The sequence below is a fragment of the Salvelinus sp. IW2-2015 genome, linkage group LG33 (genome assembly GCF_002910315.2).
Source record: "Salvelinus sp. IW2-2015 linkage group LG33, ASM291031v2, whole genome shotgun sequence".
Classification (NCBI taxonomy): domain Eukaryota; kingdom Metazoa; phylum Chordata; class Actinopteri; order Salmoniformes; family Salmonidae; genus Salvelinus; species Salvelinus sp. IW2-2015.
This window is the reverse complement of record NC_036872.1, coordinates 7,969,796-7,989,632: the sequence shown is the minus strand read 5'-3', so window position 1 is coordinate 7,989,632 and position 19,837 is coordinate 7,969,796. Positions and strand designations below refer to the sequence as shown.

Genomic DNA, 19,837 nt, shown 5'->3' with positions numbered 1-19,837 from the left:
TCTAAGAGTCATTACAGCTGTGAGTCTTTCTGGGTAAATCTCTAATATTTCCACATTATTCTTTTTTAAATTCCTCAAGCTTTGTCAAGTTGGTTGTTGATCATTGCTAGACAGCCATTTTGAAAACTTGCCATGACGATTTAAGTCAAAACTGTGACTAGACCACTCAGGGACATTCACTGTCATCTTGGTGAGCAACTCCAGTGTGAATTTGGCTTTGTGTTTTAGGTTATTGTCTTGCTGAAAGGCGAATTAGTTTTGCTGAAAGATGAATTCATCTCCCAGTGTCTGGTGGAAAGCAGACTGAACAAGGTTTTCCTCTAGGATTTTGTCTGTGCTTAGCCCCCTTCCGTTTCATTTTTACCCTGAAAAATATGAAGAGTGGTACTCAGTAATGTGTTGTATTGGATTTGCCCAAAACATAACACTTTGTATTCAGGACAAAAAGTTAATCGTTTCCCCACATTTTTTGCAGTATTACTTTAGTGCCTTGTTGTAAACAGGATGCTTGTTTTGGAATGTTTTATTCTGTACAGAGTTCCTTCTTTTCACTCGGTCAATTAGATTGGTATTGTGGAGCAACTACAATGTTGTTGATCCATTCTCAGTTTTCTCCTGTCACAGCCATTAAACTCTGTAACTGTTTTAAAGTCACCATTGGCCTCATAATGAAATCACTGAGCAGTTTCCTTCCTCTGAGTTAGGAAGGATGCCTGTAAGAATTGGTTCTTGACTTGCTACATCTTTGTAGTGACTGGTTGTATTGATACACCATTCAAAGTGTAGTTATTAACTTCACCATGCTCAAAGGAATATTCTATGTCTGCAAAGGAATATTCTATGTTTTTTTAATCTACCAATAGGTGCCCTTCTTTGCGAGGCATTGGAAAACCTCCCTGGTCTTTGTGAATTAATTTGTATTTGAAATTCCCTGCTCGACTGAGGGACCTTACAGATAATTGTATGTGTGGGGCACAGAGATCAGGTAGTCATTCAAAAATCATGTTAAACACTATTATTGCACACATAGTGAGTCCATGCAACTTATCATATGACTTGTTAAGCAAATTTGTACTCGTTAAGTTATTTAGGCCCACCATAACAAAAGGGTTGAATACTTATTGACTCAAGACATTTCCGATTTTCATTTCTTATTAATTTGCAAACATTTCTAAAATCATAATTCCACTTTGACATGATTGGGTATTGTGTGTAGGCCAGTGACACAACATCTCAATTGAATCCATTTTAAATTCAGGCTGTAGTACAGCAACATTTGGAAAAAGTCGAGGGGTATGAATACTTCATGAAGGCACTGTATTTTGCCTCCTGTGTGTCTTAACAGAGGCACCTTGTGGACAAATGTAGGTATTTGGTTGTATTACGTTTTCTTTGCCCTTCTCTAACTCATGTGTGTGTTTTTGCCCCGTTGCAGAATAACTACCTGGTGTTTATGGCAGAGCTGTTCTGGTGGTTTGAGGTGGTCAAGCCTTCGTTTGTGCAGCCCAGAGTCTTTGACCCACAAGGTAAGCCAAAGAGGGTGACGCTGAAGATGACGATGGGGATAATGAAGATAATCCACTGCATTGACATAGTATATTTCAGTTTTCACCAGAATTCAGAGCACGTTCAGAGCAACTACCTTTTATTGACTTGAGTATCCTGACTGATTGGTGTTTGTTTTGTCAGCCTGGGATCTAGCTCCGTCAGCAAGGGCTATGGCTCCTATCTGTAGCCCAGCCAAACAGGACTTTGGGGACATCCCAGAACACAAAAGGTATGATTTAATATTGAGTGGACAAATGTAATAATCTGGAGTTCCCTTATTGAAGAAGCTTGGGAAAGGTCGAGCGTAGTTCAACTTGGCAGTTACAGGAGGTGTGATTTAGAGTTTTATCGTAATTCTCTCTCTCTCTCGCTCTCTCTCTCAGGCTTCAACCAGACTCTGCTTCAGGTAAGAACACAGGAACTACCCCTTTCCTCAGAATCGCAAACACTTATCTGTCAGAGGACTCTGAGCTACTATTGGTTCTCTTTGATTTAGTCTCTGTGCGTGTGGAACTAACCTTTTTTCCCCCCTGTTTCGGGCAGGTGTGATAAAGAGGACGGCATCCATGTCCTATGTGGACGGCTGTGTGGGGACGTGGCCTAAGGAAAGACGGTCTAGGGGCATCTCCTTTGAGATTCCTTTGGACGGGGATCCTAACGTCCCTCCCTGTTGGGGTCCCTCACTCCGGGACATGACCCGCTCTGCCAGCACTGAGGGCCTGGGGCGGTTCAAAGTTCACCACGCACCCCAGGGGGACATGAAGAGCCACCTCTCCTTTCAGCCAGTCAGTGTCAACGGCCCTAGCAGCACCGCAGGACACATTACTGAGGGGGACTACAACAGGGACTCACCAAACTCCCACAAAGCACTGGGGCGCGGGCAGACTCAGCCACACAAGAACCGGAACAGGTACTTATGATGGCTCTGACGGTAGGACACCCGAGTTGTGTGTACAAGGGATACATATGCTGAATATAAATATGTTACTAACTGTTAGTTTCTTCTGATAAAAGTGTTAAATACATTATCATACCGGTCTGTCAATCTAGATATTCCAATGGTGTTCTCAAAGAGAACGGCAATGGCGGCGGCGGCAGCGGCCCCGTCAGCCCGTCGAGCCCCCCTAGCATCGAGGAGGCTCTGAAGATCATCCACGACACAGAGAGGCCCCACGGCAGTCTGGGGCCCGGGGCCAACGGCTTCTTCCTCCACGATGGAGCTGAACCTTCAGACCCAGGGGACGACCCTGATGACTACCCAGGATCGGCTAAGGCCCGGGCAGACGAGGCCGACCCCTACTCAGCCTCTACGGAGGAAGTGGACACAGGGATCCACGTGAAGTCGGAGGACATCCAGGAGAGTTTGGACGAGGACAATTCTTCCCTCAGGGACTACTCTGATATGGACCCTGACTATGAGGCTATGACCCGATCCTGTCCCTTACCAGAGGGGAATGGAGAGAGGGGGGTGAGGAGCAGCCCATACCCCAGCTCGGTGTCCCCAGCCCCTCTGTCTCATGCTCCCAGCCCTGCCTCGTCCTCGGGTGGTTCTGGCGGCGGACTGGTTCGCATGACCAGCTTCGCCGAGCAGAAGTTACGGAAGCTGGAGGGGCGGAGCAGTGGAGGGACAACCCCCGAGAGCACTGAACTCTACGTTCCCAACATGCCCCCCACACGAACTGCCACGCTCGAGGTCAGTAGAGAAACTCGACCTCTCTCTCTCTCTCTCTCTCTCTCTCTCTCTCTCTCTCTGTCACTATGTTAATGTCTCTTGGACTCTCGCTCTCTCTCCTCTCTCTCCATTGATCTATTTCTCTGTCGCTCTTTCTTCTCTTTCAACTCTTTTCAACTCACATTTCTCTTACCCCTCTCGAACCTCTCGTCCTCTTCTTCCCACCCTCTCTCTCTCTGTCTCTCTCTCTCTCTCTCTCTCCCTCTCCTTCTCAGATCTCCAGCCCCACCCGCCCAGGCCAGACCCCGGCCACGCCCTCTCCCAGAGACCACACCCACCTGTTGCCGTCAGATATGGTGCACCTGAAGATGAAGCTGGAGGAGAAACGCAGAGCCATCGAGGCCCAGAAGAAGAAGGTACAGAGAGCTTCTCGTCTTTGGCAGCGTCTCAAACGGCATCCTATTCCCTGTTTCCATAGGGCTCTAGTCAGAAGTAGGGCACTATGTAGGGAATTGGGTGCCATATCAGAAATCAAACAGAAATCATTTGCACCATCATCTTGTTGGATAATTTGGTATGTTCATTGGTTCCCCCCCAAAAAATTGCTGAAATAATAAGACATTTTCCTTCTGTTTCAGGTTGAGGCAGCGTTCACCCGGCATCGTCAGAAGATGGGCCGGACAGCCTTCCTCAACGTGGTGCGAAGGAAAGGGGTGACCCCCTCGCCCACCAGCCCCATCCCTGGGGGCCACGACCTGGACAAGCCCTCCCCAGATCGCTTCTTCGCCCCTTCAGAAAGCCTGGGCCAGGCGGAGAGGTGCAAGCCCGACGGAGCCGCTCCCAAGTCCCCCTGCGAGGAGGGTGCAGGTAGTCACCACTATAGCTTCTGATGAAACCAACCTTTGTTTCCTACTTTTGGTTTCCTACTTTTTGGAGCAAATAGCCTGGTCCCCAGCTCTGTTTGTGCTGCGTTGCCAACGTTGGCTTGACAAGACAGCACAAAATGATAGAGGGCCACGCTAGGGAGCACGTGTACTGTTTTATGTGTCGTGTTTGCTGCATGTGTAACAGCCACCTTATGGACGAGAGGTGTCTGCTGTGTCGTGCTCCAGGTGTCGGGGTTGGAGAGGTGGACCTGGGCGAGTACACTCGCTCCATCGAGAGGCTGAACACGTCCCTGGGGTTCCTGCAGACGGAGATGCAGCGGCTGGCCCAGCAGCAGGACAGGATCATGACCATGAGGGAACAGCAACAGTCCTGGGTCATACCTCCTCCAGCGCCCTCACCACACAGGTACGGTCATCAATATCACATAAGTGGTACCCAAGACTGGCATGAGAATTGATAATGCGGACTAAAAATAGGGGCGTTTAATATCGGATGAAGTTAAGATATTTCACCTAAAACCATTTATCATCATACTATTATCCCTAATTTATCGTGATAAAAGCAGTTGTCGCAATACTATTATTGCTTAGTTAGTTCTCATTGCAAATGTAAACTCTCTCTACAGGCAGCTCCGGGAGCTCCGCAGCAACAGTGTAACCGGCCGGGGGTCCGTGGGGTCCTTGTCCCCAATCTTGTCCTCGGCGGGCGGTTCCCCCCGCGCCGCCCACCGTTCCGCCGGCGGCCTCAAGCGCCGACCGGCCTCCTTCCATGCCAGCACCCCTCACACCCCACGCACCCCACGCCCCACCGAGCTCAAGGTAACCCCCTTCCGTCGGATGCTCGACACCCCCACGTCCGTGGACAGTCTGCCCAGGCTGAGACGCTTCTCACCCAGCCAGACCCAGGTCACCTCCTTTGCCTACCTGGGACACGACGAAGGACCTGGGGCCACGGAGGGCAAGGAGAGAGGCGCCACAGGGGGAACAGAGGAGCCCCAAAACCAAACCAAACCACCTGAGACAGAGGTAGCGGGGGCGGGGATAAGGAGTGCCGGCGCTCGTCCCTCCTCGCCCACCGCAGCGCCAGCCGAAGGGAGAGAGAAGGAGAGGAAGGAGGAGAGGAGAGACGGAGGGAAAACGGAGAAGTCGGCAGAGGTGCTGTCTCAGCCAGTGAGAGACCTGACGGAGGAGCCGCCGTCGTCGCTGAAGCCTTTGGGTGGACAGGGTCTCGAGACAAGTGGAGAGGGGGAGAACAGAGGAGAGCCGTACGGAGAGGACCAAAAAATGTGCTGTGGTTTCTTCTTCAAGGTAACTGTACTTCACTGTACGTTTCAGAATTGTGAGAAGACGGGACACGTGCTGTATGTAGCATGTTACGACGACGGGTCCATTGATCCATAGGTACTGTAACAGCAACACATGAACTATGCAAAGACTCATGATCTATGACTTCAAATGGGTCCGGGACAGTAATTGTGTGTACAGTATCTAGGATAAAGGGTGAGACAGCTCACATACTAATGCTAGAACAGTAGACTAATGAGCCGTGCTAGGAGAATGGAGCCAACAGAGCTACTGTATGCCACGACAGAAGGGATAGCTAACAGTGTATCTGCTGGAACATACTATCAACTTCAACAGGCACAAATGTTATTATCCCAGTCTAGAAATATCTGGAAATGAAGCCAACACTGTACAACATTAAAATGGGTCATATACACTGAGTATACTTAACATTAGGAACACCTTCCTGATATTGTGTTGCACGGGGTGTCGGAAGCGTTCCACGGGGATGCTGGCCCATGTTGACTCCAATGCCCAGTGGTGTCAAGTTGGCTGGATGTCCTTTGGGTGGTGGACCATTCTTCATACGCACGGGAAACTGTTGAGTGTGGAAAAGTCTGCCGCGTAGAAGTTCTTGATGCAAACCGGTGCGCCTGACAGCTACTTCTATACACCGTTCCAAGGCACTTCAATCTTTTGTCTTGCCCATTCACCCTCTGAATGACACACATACACAATCCCATGTCTAAAGGCTTAAAAATCCTTCTTTAACCTGTCTCCTCCCCTTCATCTACACTGATTGAAGTGGATTTAACAAGTGACATCAATAAAGGGATAATAGCTTTCACCGGGATTCACCTGGTCTGTCTGTGAAATGGTAAGAGCAGGTATTCTTAATGTTTTGTATGCTCATCTGCCATGAATTCCCTCTGACATACATTTGACCAATCAGAGCCGGGGATGAGTGTTGATCTTTGAAGTGAGAGGATGTGACAATGCTGTCTGATCTCATTTTGTCTCTGGCGCTACAAATATCCGCAAACTAGCCTTCATGTTGGCACCAAACGTTCCATGACAACAAGATTGCAATTTCCAATCTAAGCAGAATTTGGATGTCAACTTGGCAGCTATTCAAATTCTAAACACAGTTTGCCAACCTATTTATATATATATATCTGACTCCGTCTCCACCCCACACCCCTCCAGGACGATGGGAAGGGAGAGGAGGACATGGCGGTGAAGAGGGCTGCTCTGCTGGAGAAGAGGGTGAGGAGAGAGAAGGAGACGCAGGAGAAGAAACAGCAGCAGGAGCTGGAGCAGGAGCAGAAGAAGGAGGAAGCACGGTCAGTCTGGACCTCAAGGGCCCTGTACCTTTTCCACTGTTATGCTGGGTCTGAAAACTACCATGAGGGGCGAATCCTTACTCCCACTTCAAATGTAGTCATGCATTGTTGTCAATGGGTGACTCAGTGAAAATAGGCCTCTGAGTAACTTCTCTTTAATTGGGTAATAAGTATTGAAGCTTCTCGTCCCTTCTGTCCCTCTTCCCTAGGCTGAAAGCGGAGGAGGAGCAGCAGAAGCGAGAGGACGACAAGCAGAGGAAAGACTACATAAAGAACGAGTACATGAGGAGGAAGCATTTGAAGCAGGTGGAGGATATGGATGTCAGGCCCCGCCATGGAAGTCTTAAAAAGAAGCCCCGCCCAAAATCCATGCACAGGGACGTCATGGAGTCACCCAAACCACCCGCCAGAGCCACAGGTAACACACACACTCTTAGACACACACACATACACACAAACGCATACACACACACACACACACACACACACTACACATGCTCATGTTACACATATATCAGTGGAGGCTGCTGAGGGGAGGACGGCTCATAATAATGGCTGGTACGGAGCGAATGGAATGGCAGCAAACACCTGGAGACCATGTGTTTGATGTTGTTGATACCATTCTACTATTCCACTCAAGACATTATCACGAGCCCGTCCTCCCCAATTAAGGTGCCACAAACCTCCTGTTCACATAACCTCAGCAAAAAAAGAAACGTCCTCTCACTGTCAACTGCGTTAATTTTCAGCAAACTTAACATATGTAAATATTTGTATAAACGTAACAAGATTCAACAACTGAGACATAAACTGAACAAGTTCCACAGACATGTGACTAACAGAATTGGAACAATGTGTCCCTGAACAAAGTGGGGGGGTCAAAATCAAAAGTAACAGTCATATCTGGTGTGGCCACCAGCTGCATTAAGTACTGCAGTGCATCTCCTCCACATGGAGAGCACCAGACTTGCCAGTTCTTGCTGTGAGATGTTACCCCACTCTTCCACCAAGGCACCTGCAAGTTCCCGGACATTTCTGGGAATGTCCCTCCGATCCAACCCTCCGATCCAACAGGTCCCAGACGTGCTCAATGGGATTGAGATCCGGGTTCTTCGCTGGCCATGACAGAACTCTGACATTCCTGTCTTGCAGGAAATCACGCACAGAACGAGCAGTACGGCTGGTGGCATTGTCATGCTGGAGGGTCATGTCAGGATGAGCCTGCAGGAAGGGTACCACATGAGGGAGGAGGAGGTCTTCCCTGTAACACACAGCGTAGAGATTGCCTGCAATGCCTACAAGCTCAGTCCGATGATGCTGTGAGACACACCGCCCCAGACCATGACGAACCCTCCACCTCCAAATCGATCCCGCTCCAGAGTACAGGCCTCGGTGTAACGCTCATTCCTTCAACGATAAACGCGAATCCGACCATCACCGCTGGTGAGACAAAACCGCGACTCGTCAGTGAAGAGCACTTCTTGCCAGTCCTGTCTGGTCCAGCGACGGTGGGTTTGTGCCTATAGCCAACGTTTTTGCCAGTCATGTTTGGTGAGGACCTGCCTTACAACAGGCCTACAAGCCCTCAGTCCAGCCTCTCTCAGCCTATTGCGGACAGTCTGAGCACTGATGGAGGGATTGTGCGTTCCTGCTGTAACTCGGGCAGTTGTTGTTGCCATCCTGTACCTGTCTCGCAGGTGTGATGTTCGGATGTATTGATCCTGTGCAGGTGTTGTTACATGTGGTCTGCCACTGAGAGGACGATCAGCTGTCCGCCCTGTCTCCCTGTAGCGCTGTCTTAGGCGTCTTACGGTACGGACATTGCAATTTATTGCCCTGGCCACATCTGCAGTCCTCATGCCTCCTTGCAGCATGCCTAAGGCACGTTCTCGCAGATGAGCAGGGACCCTGGGCATCTTTCTTTTGGTGTTTTTCAGAGTCAGTAGAAAAGCCTCTTTAGTGTCCTAAGTTTTCATAACTGTGACCTTAATTGCCTACCGTCTGTAAGTTGTCAGTGTCTTAACGACCCTTCCACAGGTGCATGTTCATTAATTGTTTATGGTTCATTGAACAAGCATGGGAAACAAGCAATGGATTTTTACGAATTGTCTTTGAATCAATTTCTTTTTTTGCTGAGTTTAGGCTGTTTATGTGTATTTAGTACACACATATATTCACACACACACACTCAAACATGTCTTCTGTATTTACCTCCAGGTACTCGACCGCGTGGGTTCTCAGTCTCCAGCATGTCCCTGGCCTCCCTCAACCTGGTTGACAACGACAGCAACGCCGGAGATAAGAGGATCCCCAGGTGAGGCCAGAAATTGCCTGATTACAGATTCTCTCAATCGCGTACAAGCAATTTTTGGGTCTGTGTTGAGACGTATCTATCGCAGAACAGCAATGATCAAACGCTGAAATACATTTAAAGAACTTCTGATCCAAAATGTGCCTTTGTACCTGACTTGCATATCTTTGACCACCTTTTGCAAAACTTTAAAAGCAATACAAAATTCACTGTTAAGTGTTTTGTTCACAGAATATTAACACATTGTTTAACACAACATTTTAAATGACCCCATCAGTGTCATAGATGTGCAATATAAGGAAAGATCTAGGCAGAGGGACTGTCAAATGTTTCGGACATGCAGAGAATTAAGTTGGGTTACTGCTAAGTTATCGTCTCCAACATTGTGACCTACTATTTAAGAGCTTTGCTTTGGTGTGGATGGAGGCATACAGTGCATTCAGAAAGAATTCAGACCCTTGACTTGTTCCACATTTTGTTATGTTACAGCCTATATGACGCTACAAGCTTGGCACGCCTGTATTTGGGGAGTTTCTCCCATTCTTCTCTGCAGATCCTCTCAAGCTCTGTCAGGTTGGATGGGGAGCGTCGCTGCACAGCTATTTTCAGGTCTCTCCAGAGATGTTCGATCGGGATCAAGTCCGGGCTCTGGCTGGGTCACTTAAAGGACATTCAGATACTTGTCCCGAAGCCACTCGTGCATTGTCTTGGCTGTGTGCTTAGGGTCATTGTCCGGTTGGAAGGTGAACCTTTGCCCCAGTCTGAGGTCCCGAGCGCTCTGGAGCAGGTTTTCATCAAGGATCTCTCTGTACTTTGCTCTGTTCATCTTTCCCTCGATCCTGACTAGTCTCCCAGTCTCTGCCGCTGAAAAACATCCCCACAGCATGATGCTGCCACCACCATGCTTCACCGTAGGGATGGTGTCAGGTTTCCTCCAGACATGACGCTTGGCATTCAGGCCAAACGGTTTAATCTTGGTTTCATCAGACCAGATAATCTTGTTGCTCATGGTCTGAGAGTCTTTTAGGTGCCTTCTGGCAAACTCCAAGTGGACTGTCATGTGCCTTTTACTGAGGCGTGGCTTCGGTCTGGCCACTGTACCATAAAGGCCTGATTGGTGGAGTGCTGCAGAGATGGTTGTCCTTCTGGAAGTTTCAACCTAGAGGAACTCTAGAGCTCTGTCAGAGGGACCATTGGGTTCTTGGTCACCTACCTAACCAAGGCCTTTCTCCCCCGATTGCTCAGTTTGGCCGGGCGGCCAGCTCTAGGAAGAGTCTTGGTGGTTCCAAACTTCTTCCATTTAAGAATGGAGGCCACTGTGTTCTTGGGGACCTTCAATGCTGCAGAGATGTTTTGGTACCCTTCCCCAGATCTGTGCCTCGACACAATCCTGTCTCTGAGCTTTACGGACAATCCCTTCGACCTCATGGCTTGGTTTTTGCTCTGACATGCACTGTCAACTGTGGGACCTTATATAGACAGGTGTGTTCCTTTCCAAATCATGCCCAATCAATTCAATTTACCATATGTGGACTCCAATCAAGTTGTAGAAACATCTCATTAATTATCAATGGAAACAGGATGCACCTGAGCTCAATTTCGAGTCTCATAGCCACGGGTCTGAATTCTTATGTAAATAAGGTATTTCTGTTTTAATTTTTTATACATTTTCTAAAATGTCTAAAAACCTGTTTTCACTTCGTCGTTATGGGGTTTTGTGTGTAGATTGATGAGGGAACAAAATGATTTAATCCATTTTAGAATAAGGCTGTAATGTAACAAAAAGGGCCTGAATACTTTCCAAATGCACTGTATACATTCATATTTACAGTTTAGTTATTTAGCAGACACTCTTATCGAGAGCGACATTAGTGAGTGCATATATTTTAGTACTGGTCCCCCATGGGAATCAAACCCACAACCCTAGCGCTACAAGCACCATGCTGTACCAACTGAGCCACACGGGACCAGTGTTGTTACCCTAGCGCTACAAGCACCATGCTGTACCAACTGAGGCCACACGGGACCCGTGTTGTTACCACTAGCGCTACAAGCACCATGCTGTACAACTGAGCCACACGGGACCGTGTTGTTACCCTAGCGCTACAAGACCATGCTGTACCAAACTGAGCCACACGGGACCGTGTTGTTACCTAGCGCTACAAGCACCATGCTGCCAACTGAGCACACGGACCAGTGTTGTACCCTAGCGCTACAAGCACCATGCTGTACCAACTGAGCCACACGGGACCAGTGTTGTACCTAGCGCTACAAAGCACCATGCTGTACCAACTGAGCACACGGGACCAGTGTTGTTACCCTAGGCTACAGCACATGCTGTACCAACTGAGCCACACGGGACCGTGTTGTTACCCTAGCGCTACAAGCACCATGCTGTACCAACTGAGCCACACGGGACCAGTGTTGTTACCCTAGCGCTACAAGCACCATGCTGTACCAACTGAGTCACACGGGACCAGTGTTGTTACCCTAGCGCTACAAGCACCATGCTGTACCACTGAGCACACGGGACCAGTGTTGTTACCCTAGCGCTACAAGCACCATGCTTACCACTGAGCCACACGGACCGTGTTGTTACCCTAGCGCTACAACACCATGCTGTACCAACTGAGCCACACGGGACCCGTGTTTGTACCCTTAGCGCTACACAAGCACCATGCTCTACCCAACGAGGTCACACGGGACCAGTGTTGTTACCCTAGCGCTACAAGCGCCAATGGAAAGTCTATAAAACTATGAGCGAACCAGCCTATGTATTAAAAACATGGACTTGGATTTGGGATGATACCAATGAATGAATCTTACACACTTATTAATGGGGCTTTTTTTTATAAATTAGGAATAGTATTTAATTTGATGTGTATGAAATTGTTTCGTGAAATATGCATAAAAAGGACAGTAATTGCCCGTAACTCTGCAACTTTGGATAGTTGTACTTCCAATTTTGATCATCATGATATCGTGACTGCAAAGAAATCCCAGTGGGCACAGACGTCAATTCGACGTCTAGTTTTGATTGACATTTGGTCGCGTTGTCAACTAACGCGAATTCAACAACAAAATGTCACCGTGCCGTTGGACTTAGGTTAAAAGTTGGGTGAATAACATTTCCCTTACGTTGATGACTTTATGCAAATCCAATCAATTTTCCACGTTGATGCAACATCATCACATTGAATTTTTGGGGTTGAAATCACGTGGAACCAATGTTGATTCAGCCCATTTTTGCCCAGTGGTATATAATTGATCTAGTTGGACATTCATCAAAACATACACGTGTTCAGTTTTTTCTGCTTGGACTCGAGATCAATATGGTAGTGTTCATCTGTTTGCAGACAGTCGTGTTCTATTGTATGTATTTGCAATTTTTGACGGTATAATATAGTTTTGATGAATGTATTTATGTATTGAGAAGGTAATTATGTTTCGAAAACACATTTACTGTTTTTCCAAAAGGACACAGAGCTCCGTGTCTTGTGGACTCTGTTTTTGAACTCGACAATATTGTTCCAAAAAAAATGCTTGTACGCGATTGAGAAAATCTGTTAAAAGGACATACAGTTTAGCCAACTCCTTTAGCATGACAACGTCAAAAGAGTTGACTAAAGCACAAACAGACCAGGCTGGCTACGATACAAAAAAAAGGCCTTTACAGAGCATCAAAAGCACAAATACTTCTTCAAGAGGACATTCACGTGTCTTATGACTTGTCTAGGTATTGCAACCAAAACGGTTTTCGCTCTCTTCATCTTCTCTATTCCTCTCTCCCTCCTCGCTCTTTGTTTTTCCCCCCTCTGTTTTGCACGGACCTCCCGGAAGCAGTAAACTCGGCACTGTGAGAGGCCATATCTCTTTCTTTTTAAGCTCTCCCAAAGAGAGAAAGGGAAGGTTTGTACAGTCCCTCCCTAGACCAGCCTAGGGCCTAGACTTTCATCTAGACTTTCATCTCAGTGCATCACACTCCAGATTGATCAATCAATCTGCTTTTACTTGAGGTAATATCTTTGAGAACAATTCCCTGTAGCCATACCTAACAGAATCTATATCTCTATATTTATGAATCATGTTTGAGCAAGCCACATACAGTACAGCAACATTCATTCTGAGTATGACCTGAGACGTAGAGGACACATCCATATGTTTTTAATAAATGTGTTATTTCACGGCCAGGCTGTATCGGTTAAGTGTTGGCCAATTACCTCCATTAAAACAGAAGAAAAGAATTCCGCTCAGTACCACAGTTGCTTCTGCCTCATTTCATACATGCCCAGCCTCCTGCCTCCACTCCTGCCTCACCGACTCTGCCCTTTCTCTGCTTCGAGGCTGGTCCTTGCTAGCTGCTCCATGCTAGCTGCTCCATGCTAGCTGCTCCTAGCTGCTCCATGCTAGCTGCTCCTAGCTGCTCCATGCTAGCTGCTCCTAGCTGCTCCATGCTAGCTGCTCCTAGCTGCTCCATGCTAGCTGCTCCTAGCTGCTACATGCTAGCTGCTCTACGTTAAGCTGCTGTCTGTGGTTGTTACCTCTAGACTAGACCCGGCGTCAGAGCCATCCAAGCTGCAGCAGACGGGCGCTCTCCCGTCCCAGGCACGGTAACTTCCACAGCCATGCTGGCTCACATGGAGCCACAGGCCCTTCGTTTTGTATGCAGAGACTTCAAACTAGGGTACACACTAACCCTAACCCCAATTAGGACATGAATGAGCCTGGGCCTGGGACATGAGTGTGGCTGCTGCAGTTGTATTCTGTCTTGTCACTGTACAGTTGCCTAAAGCTGCTGTTGCATACTGCAGTGTTTCTTCTCCATATCCTAGCAGCCATAATGATTGGACTGCACAATAGCTTTGCTCTACTGCACATGCCTCTGATCTGATCCAGGGACACCGAGATCACCGGGGATGATGTAATATGAGGGAACAGGGAAGGCTGCCTGGGAGAACTGTGTCTATGTCTGACCCTGTTTCTCTGTATGTCTCTGTGTCTGTGTATACGTGGTGTATATGTCTATGTCTGTTTTTTTTTGTGTGTGAATGTGTATCTGTTATTGTGTGTGTGTCCACGCATGTGTCACTCGTACTGTATATGTGTGTGTGTGTACATCCCTAGGCCAGACTCTGCTAGGCCAGACTCTGCTAGGCCAGACTCTGCAGAGGGCAATCTGTCGTCCTGCCCGTCTCGAAACGGAGAGAAGGACTGGGAGAACGAGTCCACAACCTCCTCCACTCCCTCCAACCAAGAGTACACAGGTACGGACCGCTCCGCTACAATCACGGTATTCTGCTTTCAAAAGGAGACCAAACTCTTGCAGTATACCAGAGCTATGTAGTCCATGTGTAGAACAGGCTGTGTTGTGAGTTTCTGTTTGCTTGTTACTGCATTCCTTATGCTGGTATTCGCTTCTTCCCTCAGGGCCAAAGCTGTACAAGGAGCCCAGTGCTAAGTCCAACAAGCATATCATCCAGAACGCTCTGGCCCACTGCTGCCTGGCGGGCAAGGTCAACGAAGGACAGAAGAATAAGATAATAGATGTAGGCAATTTGCTGTACACAACATGTTTCTTTCTCTCTAATTTGACTTCACTCTTTTACCTCACGTTTGTTCCTTTCTTCTCCTCCACTATCTCTTTCAGGAAATGGAGAGGTCGGGGGCCAACAACTTCCTGGTTTTGTTCCGAGACACGGGTTGCCAGTTCCGCTCGGTGTACACCTACTGCCCTGAGACGGAGGAAATCACCAAGCTGGCGGGCATCGGGCCCAAGAGCATCACAGCCAAGATGATCGAGGGCCTGTATAAGTATAACTCAGACAGGAAGCAGTTCAGCCACATCCCTGCCAAGACAATGTCAGCTAGTGTAGACGCCATCACCATCGCCGCTCACCTGTGGCAGACCAAGAAGCAGGGCACGCCCAAGAAACTGGGTAGTCTCAAGTAGTCACAGCAACCACCCCTTTCATACCAAACCCAGGATATTGTTGCTAGGTGTCCTGAGTTATAGTTGAGGACTGAGGGGAGGCGTTGCGGGTTATCCGACCCAGGAACGGCCAAATGACCTGGGATATTACAGGGTCTGGTTTGGTATGAACAGTGCTAAAGAGTCCATCTTTCTAATCTTCTTTCCCATTCAGATATGTTAATGAACACTTACACTTGGCATTCGTCTGGATCTGATATCGGATGTGCCGTTTAATTTGATGAATATGTGGTAGGTGGTTTTCTTCGAAACAGGACACTATTGACTTTATGCACAACTGGAATGTAGGGGGAAAGAACATCAACACAAGCCTCAAGGGACATTGTTGTTGTTATGCAAGACTGTGTGTGTGTGTGTGTGTGTGTGTGTGTCTGTGTCTGTGTCTGTGTGTGTGTGTGTGTGTGTGTGTGTGTGTGTGTGTGTGTGTGTGTGTGTGGGACCCAGAGTCATTCTAATGGTGCACATGTGTGTACGTTCGTCAGCATGCATGGGTGCCCATGTTCTCGTGTGCCAAAAAATAAGGGGCTGATGAAAGGCTTACTGAATCGGACCACTGAAGCACTGAATGTCATTCCTTTCGAAATAGACCGAGTTTGAGTTCCCTATGTTCATCATGTGTGGCCTTATGCTTGTTTTGTGGAAGCGCAGTGATTAGGTCATATTTCAGCGCCAAATGTGATGTTTTTGTGAGTACAGGATGATACGTATACGAGAGCTTGTTGAGAGTGGCTGTGTGTGAGGCTTGCTTTTCTCTGTGGCTGAAAGATGAGACTGAGAAGTTGGGTTTACATAATGTGTCAATAGTTAAGTAGGTTGTCATAACTTCCGATAAGAACTAGATTGTAAAATCAGTGATTAAGTATAATCTAGTTCACAGGAATGTCAGCAACTGACTCATAATTTATTGTATGTTTTTGATAAGGCTTTGGAAGTTTTTAAAGGTCCACTGCAGATGTTTTTATCTCAATATCAAATCATTTCTGGGTAACAATTAAGTACCATATTGTGATTGTTTTAAATGGTCAAAGAGAAACAAAAATAGCTTATTAGCAAAGAGCAATTTCTCAAGCAGTAATTTTGCTAGGACAGTCTGGGAGTGAGCTGTTATTGACAGAGAGGTTTGGAACTCTTTCTTATTGGTCTAGTAACTAATTTAGTGCATGGTGATGTCACTATAGAAGGCCAAAACCCCTCCAACCAAAACAGGCTGAAATTTCAGGATGGTCTTTTCAAACAGCTCTTACACTAGAAGGGCATTTACCATCCTTTTCACTATTTCCCAGTATTATTCCAACCTCATAGTGTGGACATATATATAAAACACAGGAAAATGATGCTTTTGACTGCACTGGGGCTTTAAAGGCTTTTAAAGTTTCATCAACAGAGGTGCGTAACATACTTTAAGACCATATATAGTGTATAAGTTCATTTAGTTTGTATATAATGGCTATTCCATTCAAAATGATTGAGTGAAACTAGCGTTTATCATTTAATATGGACGTATATAAACGTACTATACTGTATATGGGGCCTTCTATTGTTTAAAAATGCAATGTATGATCCCTTTTCAATGTCACTGGCAGGACAATTTCAAGCTTCAGAATAGAAGCAAGTTCCACAAATTGTGTCATGAGCCTGTGCAATTCCGAGAAAATATCTTATAAAAATCCTTGTTGGCATACAATACCAGTCAAAAGTTTGGACACACCTCTACTCTTTCATGGGTTTTTCTTTCTTTTTACTATTTTCTACATTGTAGAATAATAGTGAAGACATGAAAACTATGAAATAACACATATGGAATCATGTTTTTTTTACGTTTAAAGTTTATTTAACTAGGCAAGTCAGTTATGAACAAATTCTTATTTACAATGACAGCCTACTGGAGAACAGTGGGTTAACTGCCTTGTTCAGGGGTAGAACGACAGATTTGTACCTTGTCAGCTCGGGGATTTGATCCGGCAATTCGGTTTTTCGGTTACTGGCCCAACACTCTAACCACTAGCCTACCTGCCGCCCCCCAAAAATCATCAAAAAAATTATGCAGTAACCAAAAAGTGTTTGTTTGATATTCTTCACAGTAGCCACCTTTTGCCTTGATGACAGCTTTGCACACGCTTGGCATTCTCTCAACCAGCTTCATGAGGTAGTCACCTGGAATGCATTTCAATTAATAGGTGTGCCTTGTTAAAAGTTCATTTGTGGAATTTCTTTACTTAATGCGTTTGAGCCATCGTTTGTGTTGTGACAAGGTAGGGGTGGCCCTATTTGGTAAAAGACCAAGTCCATATTATGGCAAGAACAGCTCAAATAAGCAAAGAGAAATGACAGTCCATCATTACTTTAAGACATGAAGGTTACTCAATCGGGAAAATTCCAATAACTTTGAAAGTTTCTTCAATTGCAGTTGCAAAACCCATCAAGCTCTATTATGAAACTGGCTCTGATGAGGACCGCCACAGGAAAGGAAGACCCAGAGTTACCTCTGCTGCAGAGGATAAGTTTGTTAGATTGCAGCCCAAATAAATGCTTCACAGAGTTCAAGTAACAGACACATTTCAACATCAACTGTTCAGAGGAGACTGCGTGAATCAGGCCTTCATGGTCGAATTGCTGCAAAGAAACCACTACTAAAGGACACCAATAAGAAGACGAGACTTGCTTGGGCCAAGAAACATGAGCAATGGACATAAGAGCAGTGTAAATCTGTCCTTTGGTCTGATGAGTCCAAATTTGAGATTTTTGGTTCCAACCGCTGTGTTTTTGTGAGACGCAGAGTAGGTGAATGGATGATCTCCATATGTTTGTTCCCACCGTGAAGCATGGAGGAGGAGGTGTGGTGGTGTGGGGGTACTTTGCTGATGACACTGTCAGTGTCCAGCATGGCTACCACAGCATTCTGCAGCGATACGCCATCCCATTTGGTTTGCTCTTTGTGGGACTATCATTTGTTTTTCAACAGGACAATGACCCAAAACACACCTCCAGGCTGTGTAAGGGCTATTTGACCAAGGAGAGTGATGGAGTGCTGCACCAGATGACATGGCTTCCACAATCACCTGACCTCAACTCAATTGAGATGGCTTGAGATGAGTTGGACCGCAGAGTGAAGGAAAAGCAGCCAACAAGTGCTCAGTATATGTGGGAACTCGTTCAAGACTGTTGTAAAAGCATTCCTCATGAAGCTGGTTGAGAGAATGCCAAGATTGTGCAAAGCTGTCATCAAGGCTAAGGGTGGCTACTTTGAAGAATCTTTGTTTAACACTTTTTTGATTACTACATGATTCAATATATGGTATTTCATAGTTTTGATGTCTTCACTATTATTCTACTGTAATGTAGAAAATAGTAAAAATGAAGAAAAACCCTTGAATGAGGTGTGTCCAAACTTTTGACTGGTACTGTATATGTTTGGACCTCACAGATATTCAAAAGCATTTTACTTTATTGTGGATAGTATCTTTACTGTTGAATTCCTATTACACTTAAAGTAGTCCACAATACGTATGTGTACATATTCAATAGAGAGTAAGGAATAGAATTTCATGACTCTGTCCCACTGTAGATTGCAGTATTTGTAGTTGATTTAAATGCGTACTTACATAAATTAAGTAAAATACAGATCACAAAAACATAAAACATATTTTTTCAGGACTTTCAAAACATCTGTTACATTATGCTTCAACATGTTACATTGTTCTAACCTATGAAAGGAAACTGACATTTATTAGTATTTCATTTTGGAGCAAAGCAGTGTTTACGCTGTACATATATTTTGTCGTATAAAGTATTTTTTGTAAACCATTTACCATTTTGAGGTTTCATATGAGCAGCATATCTGTTGCAAAAGGAAATGTAAACCATGAGAGGGTACAATATGTTTTGTATGAGTGACGGGCAGGAAACGGAGAGAGAGAACTGACTGCAAACTGTTTCCACTGCATACTCTATTGTAGTGGATAATCAGATATGTGTGAGATGCCATTCTGTGTTTTCCCCATCTAAATTTGTTTTATTTTAACCTTGTCAATATGTTCATGTATTTGTTATTTTTTATAAATTCCTTTGAACAATATTAAAATGCAAATGTTCATCAACACTTGTGACTGGTGTTTTTGAAGCCTGGTTATCCACCTGAATCTCATTTTAGGCTAGCTCAGATTTGGATTCCTTGTTGTGCTAAATGTTCACATTTCCTACAGCACAATATCCACTTAATTACAGAACAAGTGGGTCTTGAACCTGCAACCCGAGGCCACAGGGGACACAAACGCAGGTTCTGTGCCATGAAGGTCAAAACCTCATGGAAGAGGCATAGGCTTACATGCAGGGATGAACATACCAGTGGTAAAATATCAAGATAAACCGTTTGTCATTTTGTTACAGAATTTATCATAAAAATGCTGGTCCTTTGAATGCACCTTTACTAATACCACTAGGTATCACCTAATGATTGAGAAGTAATGCACTAGTCGTCCTCTCTTGTATTCAAGAAGAGTAACCGGAAGGCTACTGGTTAAGAATAATAGCCTACCAACCAGATTTACTTCTTATCACTGTCTGTCTTAATCCTCTTAAAGCCTTTTCAGGGAGCCATGTTCTTCAAGCATTTAATCAGTTTTGAACTTTCCACTGTGATTCTGCGATTAGCCTACACGCAAATGGAACACACCATCTAGTCTGAGCAGTCGAAGGCATGCGGATTAGGCCTAGCCATCCACCATCAAGTATTCTCTTGGAAGTGCCACACACCCTGACAAGTTATTATCTCATTGAAAGTGGCATAATTGGACTTTGATGACA

General features: G+C 45.9%; 1 protein-coding gene across 1 annotated transcript in view; it reads left to right on the top strand.

The window, feature by feature from the left end:
• Nucleotides 1–19,131, top strand: part of LOC111958126 (calmodulin-regulated spectrin-associated protein 2-like) — a 72,592-nt gene extending 53,461 nt beyond the window's left edge. Inside the window, 17 exon segments of the mRNA XM_070437022.1 lie at nucleotides 1,436–1,526; nucleotides 1,690–1,777; nucleotides 1,932–1,954; nucleotides 2,092–2,458; nucleotides 2,599–3,241; nucleotides 3,496–3,636; nucleotides 3,859–4,087; nucleotides 4,333–4,513; nucleotides 4,734–5,415; nucleotides 6,598–6,734; nucleotides 6,944–7,152; nucleotides 8,952–9,048; nucleotides 12,479–12,481; nucleotides 12,886–12,954; nucleotides 14,200–14,309; nucleotides 14,473–14,591; nucleotides 14,693–19,131. Coding sequence (XP_070293123.1) covers nucleotides 1,436–1,526; nucleotides 1,690–1,777; nucleotides 1,932–1,954; nucleotides 2,092–2,458; nucleotides 2,599–3,241; nucleotides 3,496–3,636; nucleotides 3,859–4,087; nucleotides 4,333–4,513; nucleotides 4,734–5,415; nucleotides 6,598–6,734; nucleotides 6,944–7,152; nucleotides 8,952–9,048; nucleotides 12,479–12,481; nucleotides 12,886–12,954; nucleotides 14,200–14,309; nucleotides 14,473–14,591; nucleotides 14,693–14,995 — 3,492 coding nt within the window. The 3' untranslated portion in view covers nucleotides 14,996–19,131.
• The last annotated feature ends 706 nt before the right edge of the window (nucleotides 19,132–19,837 follow it).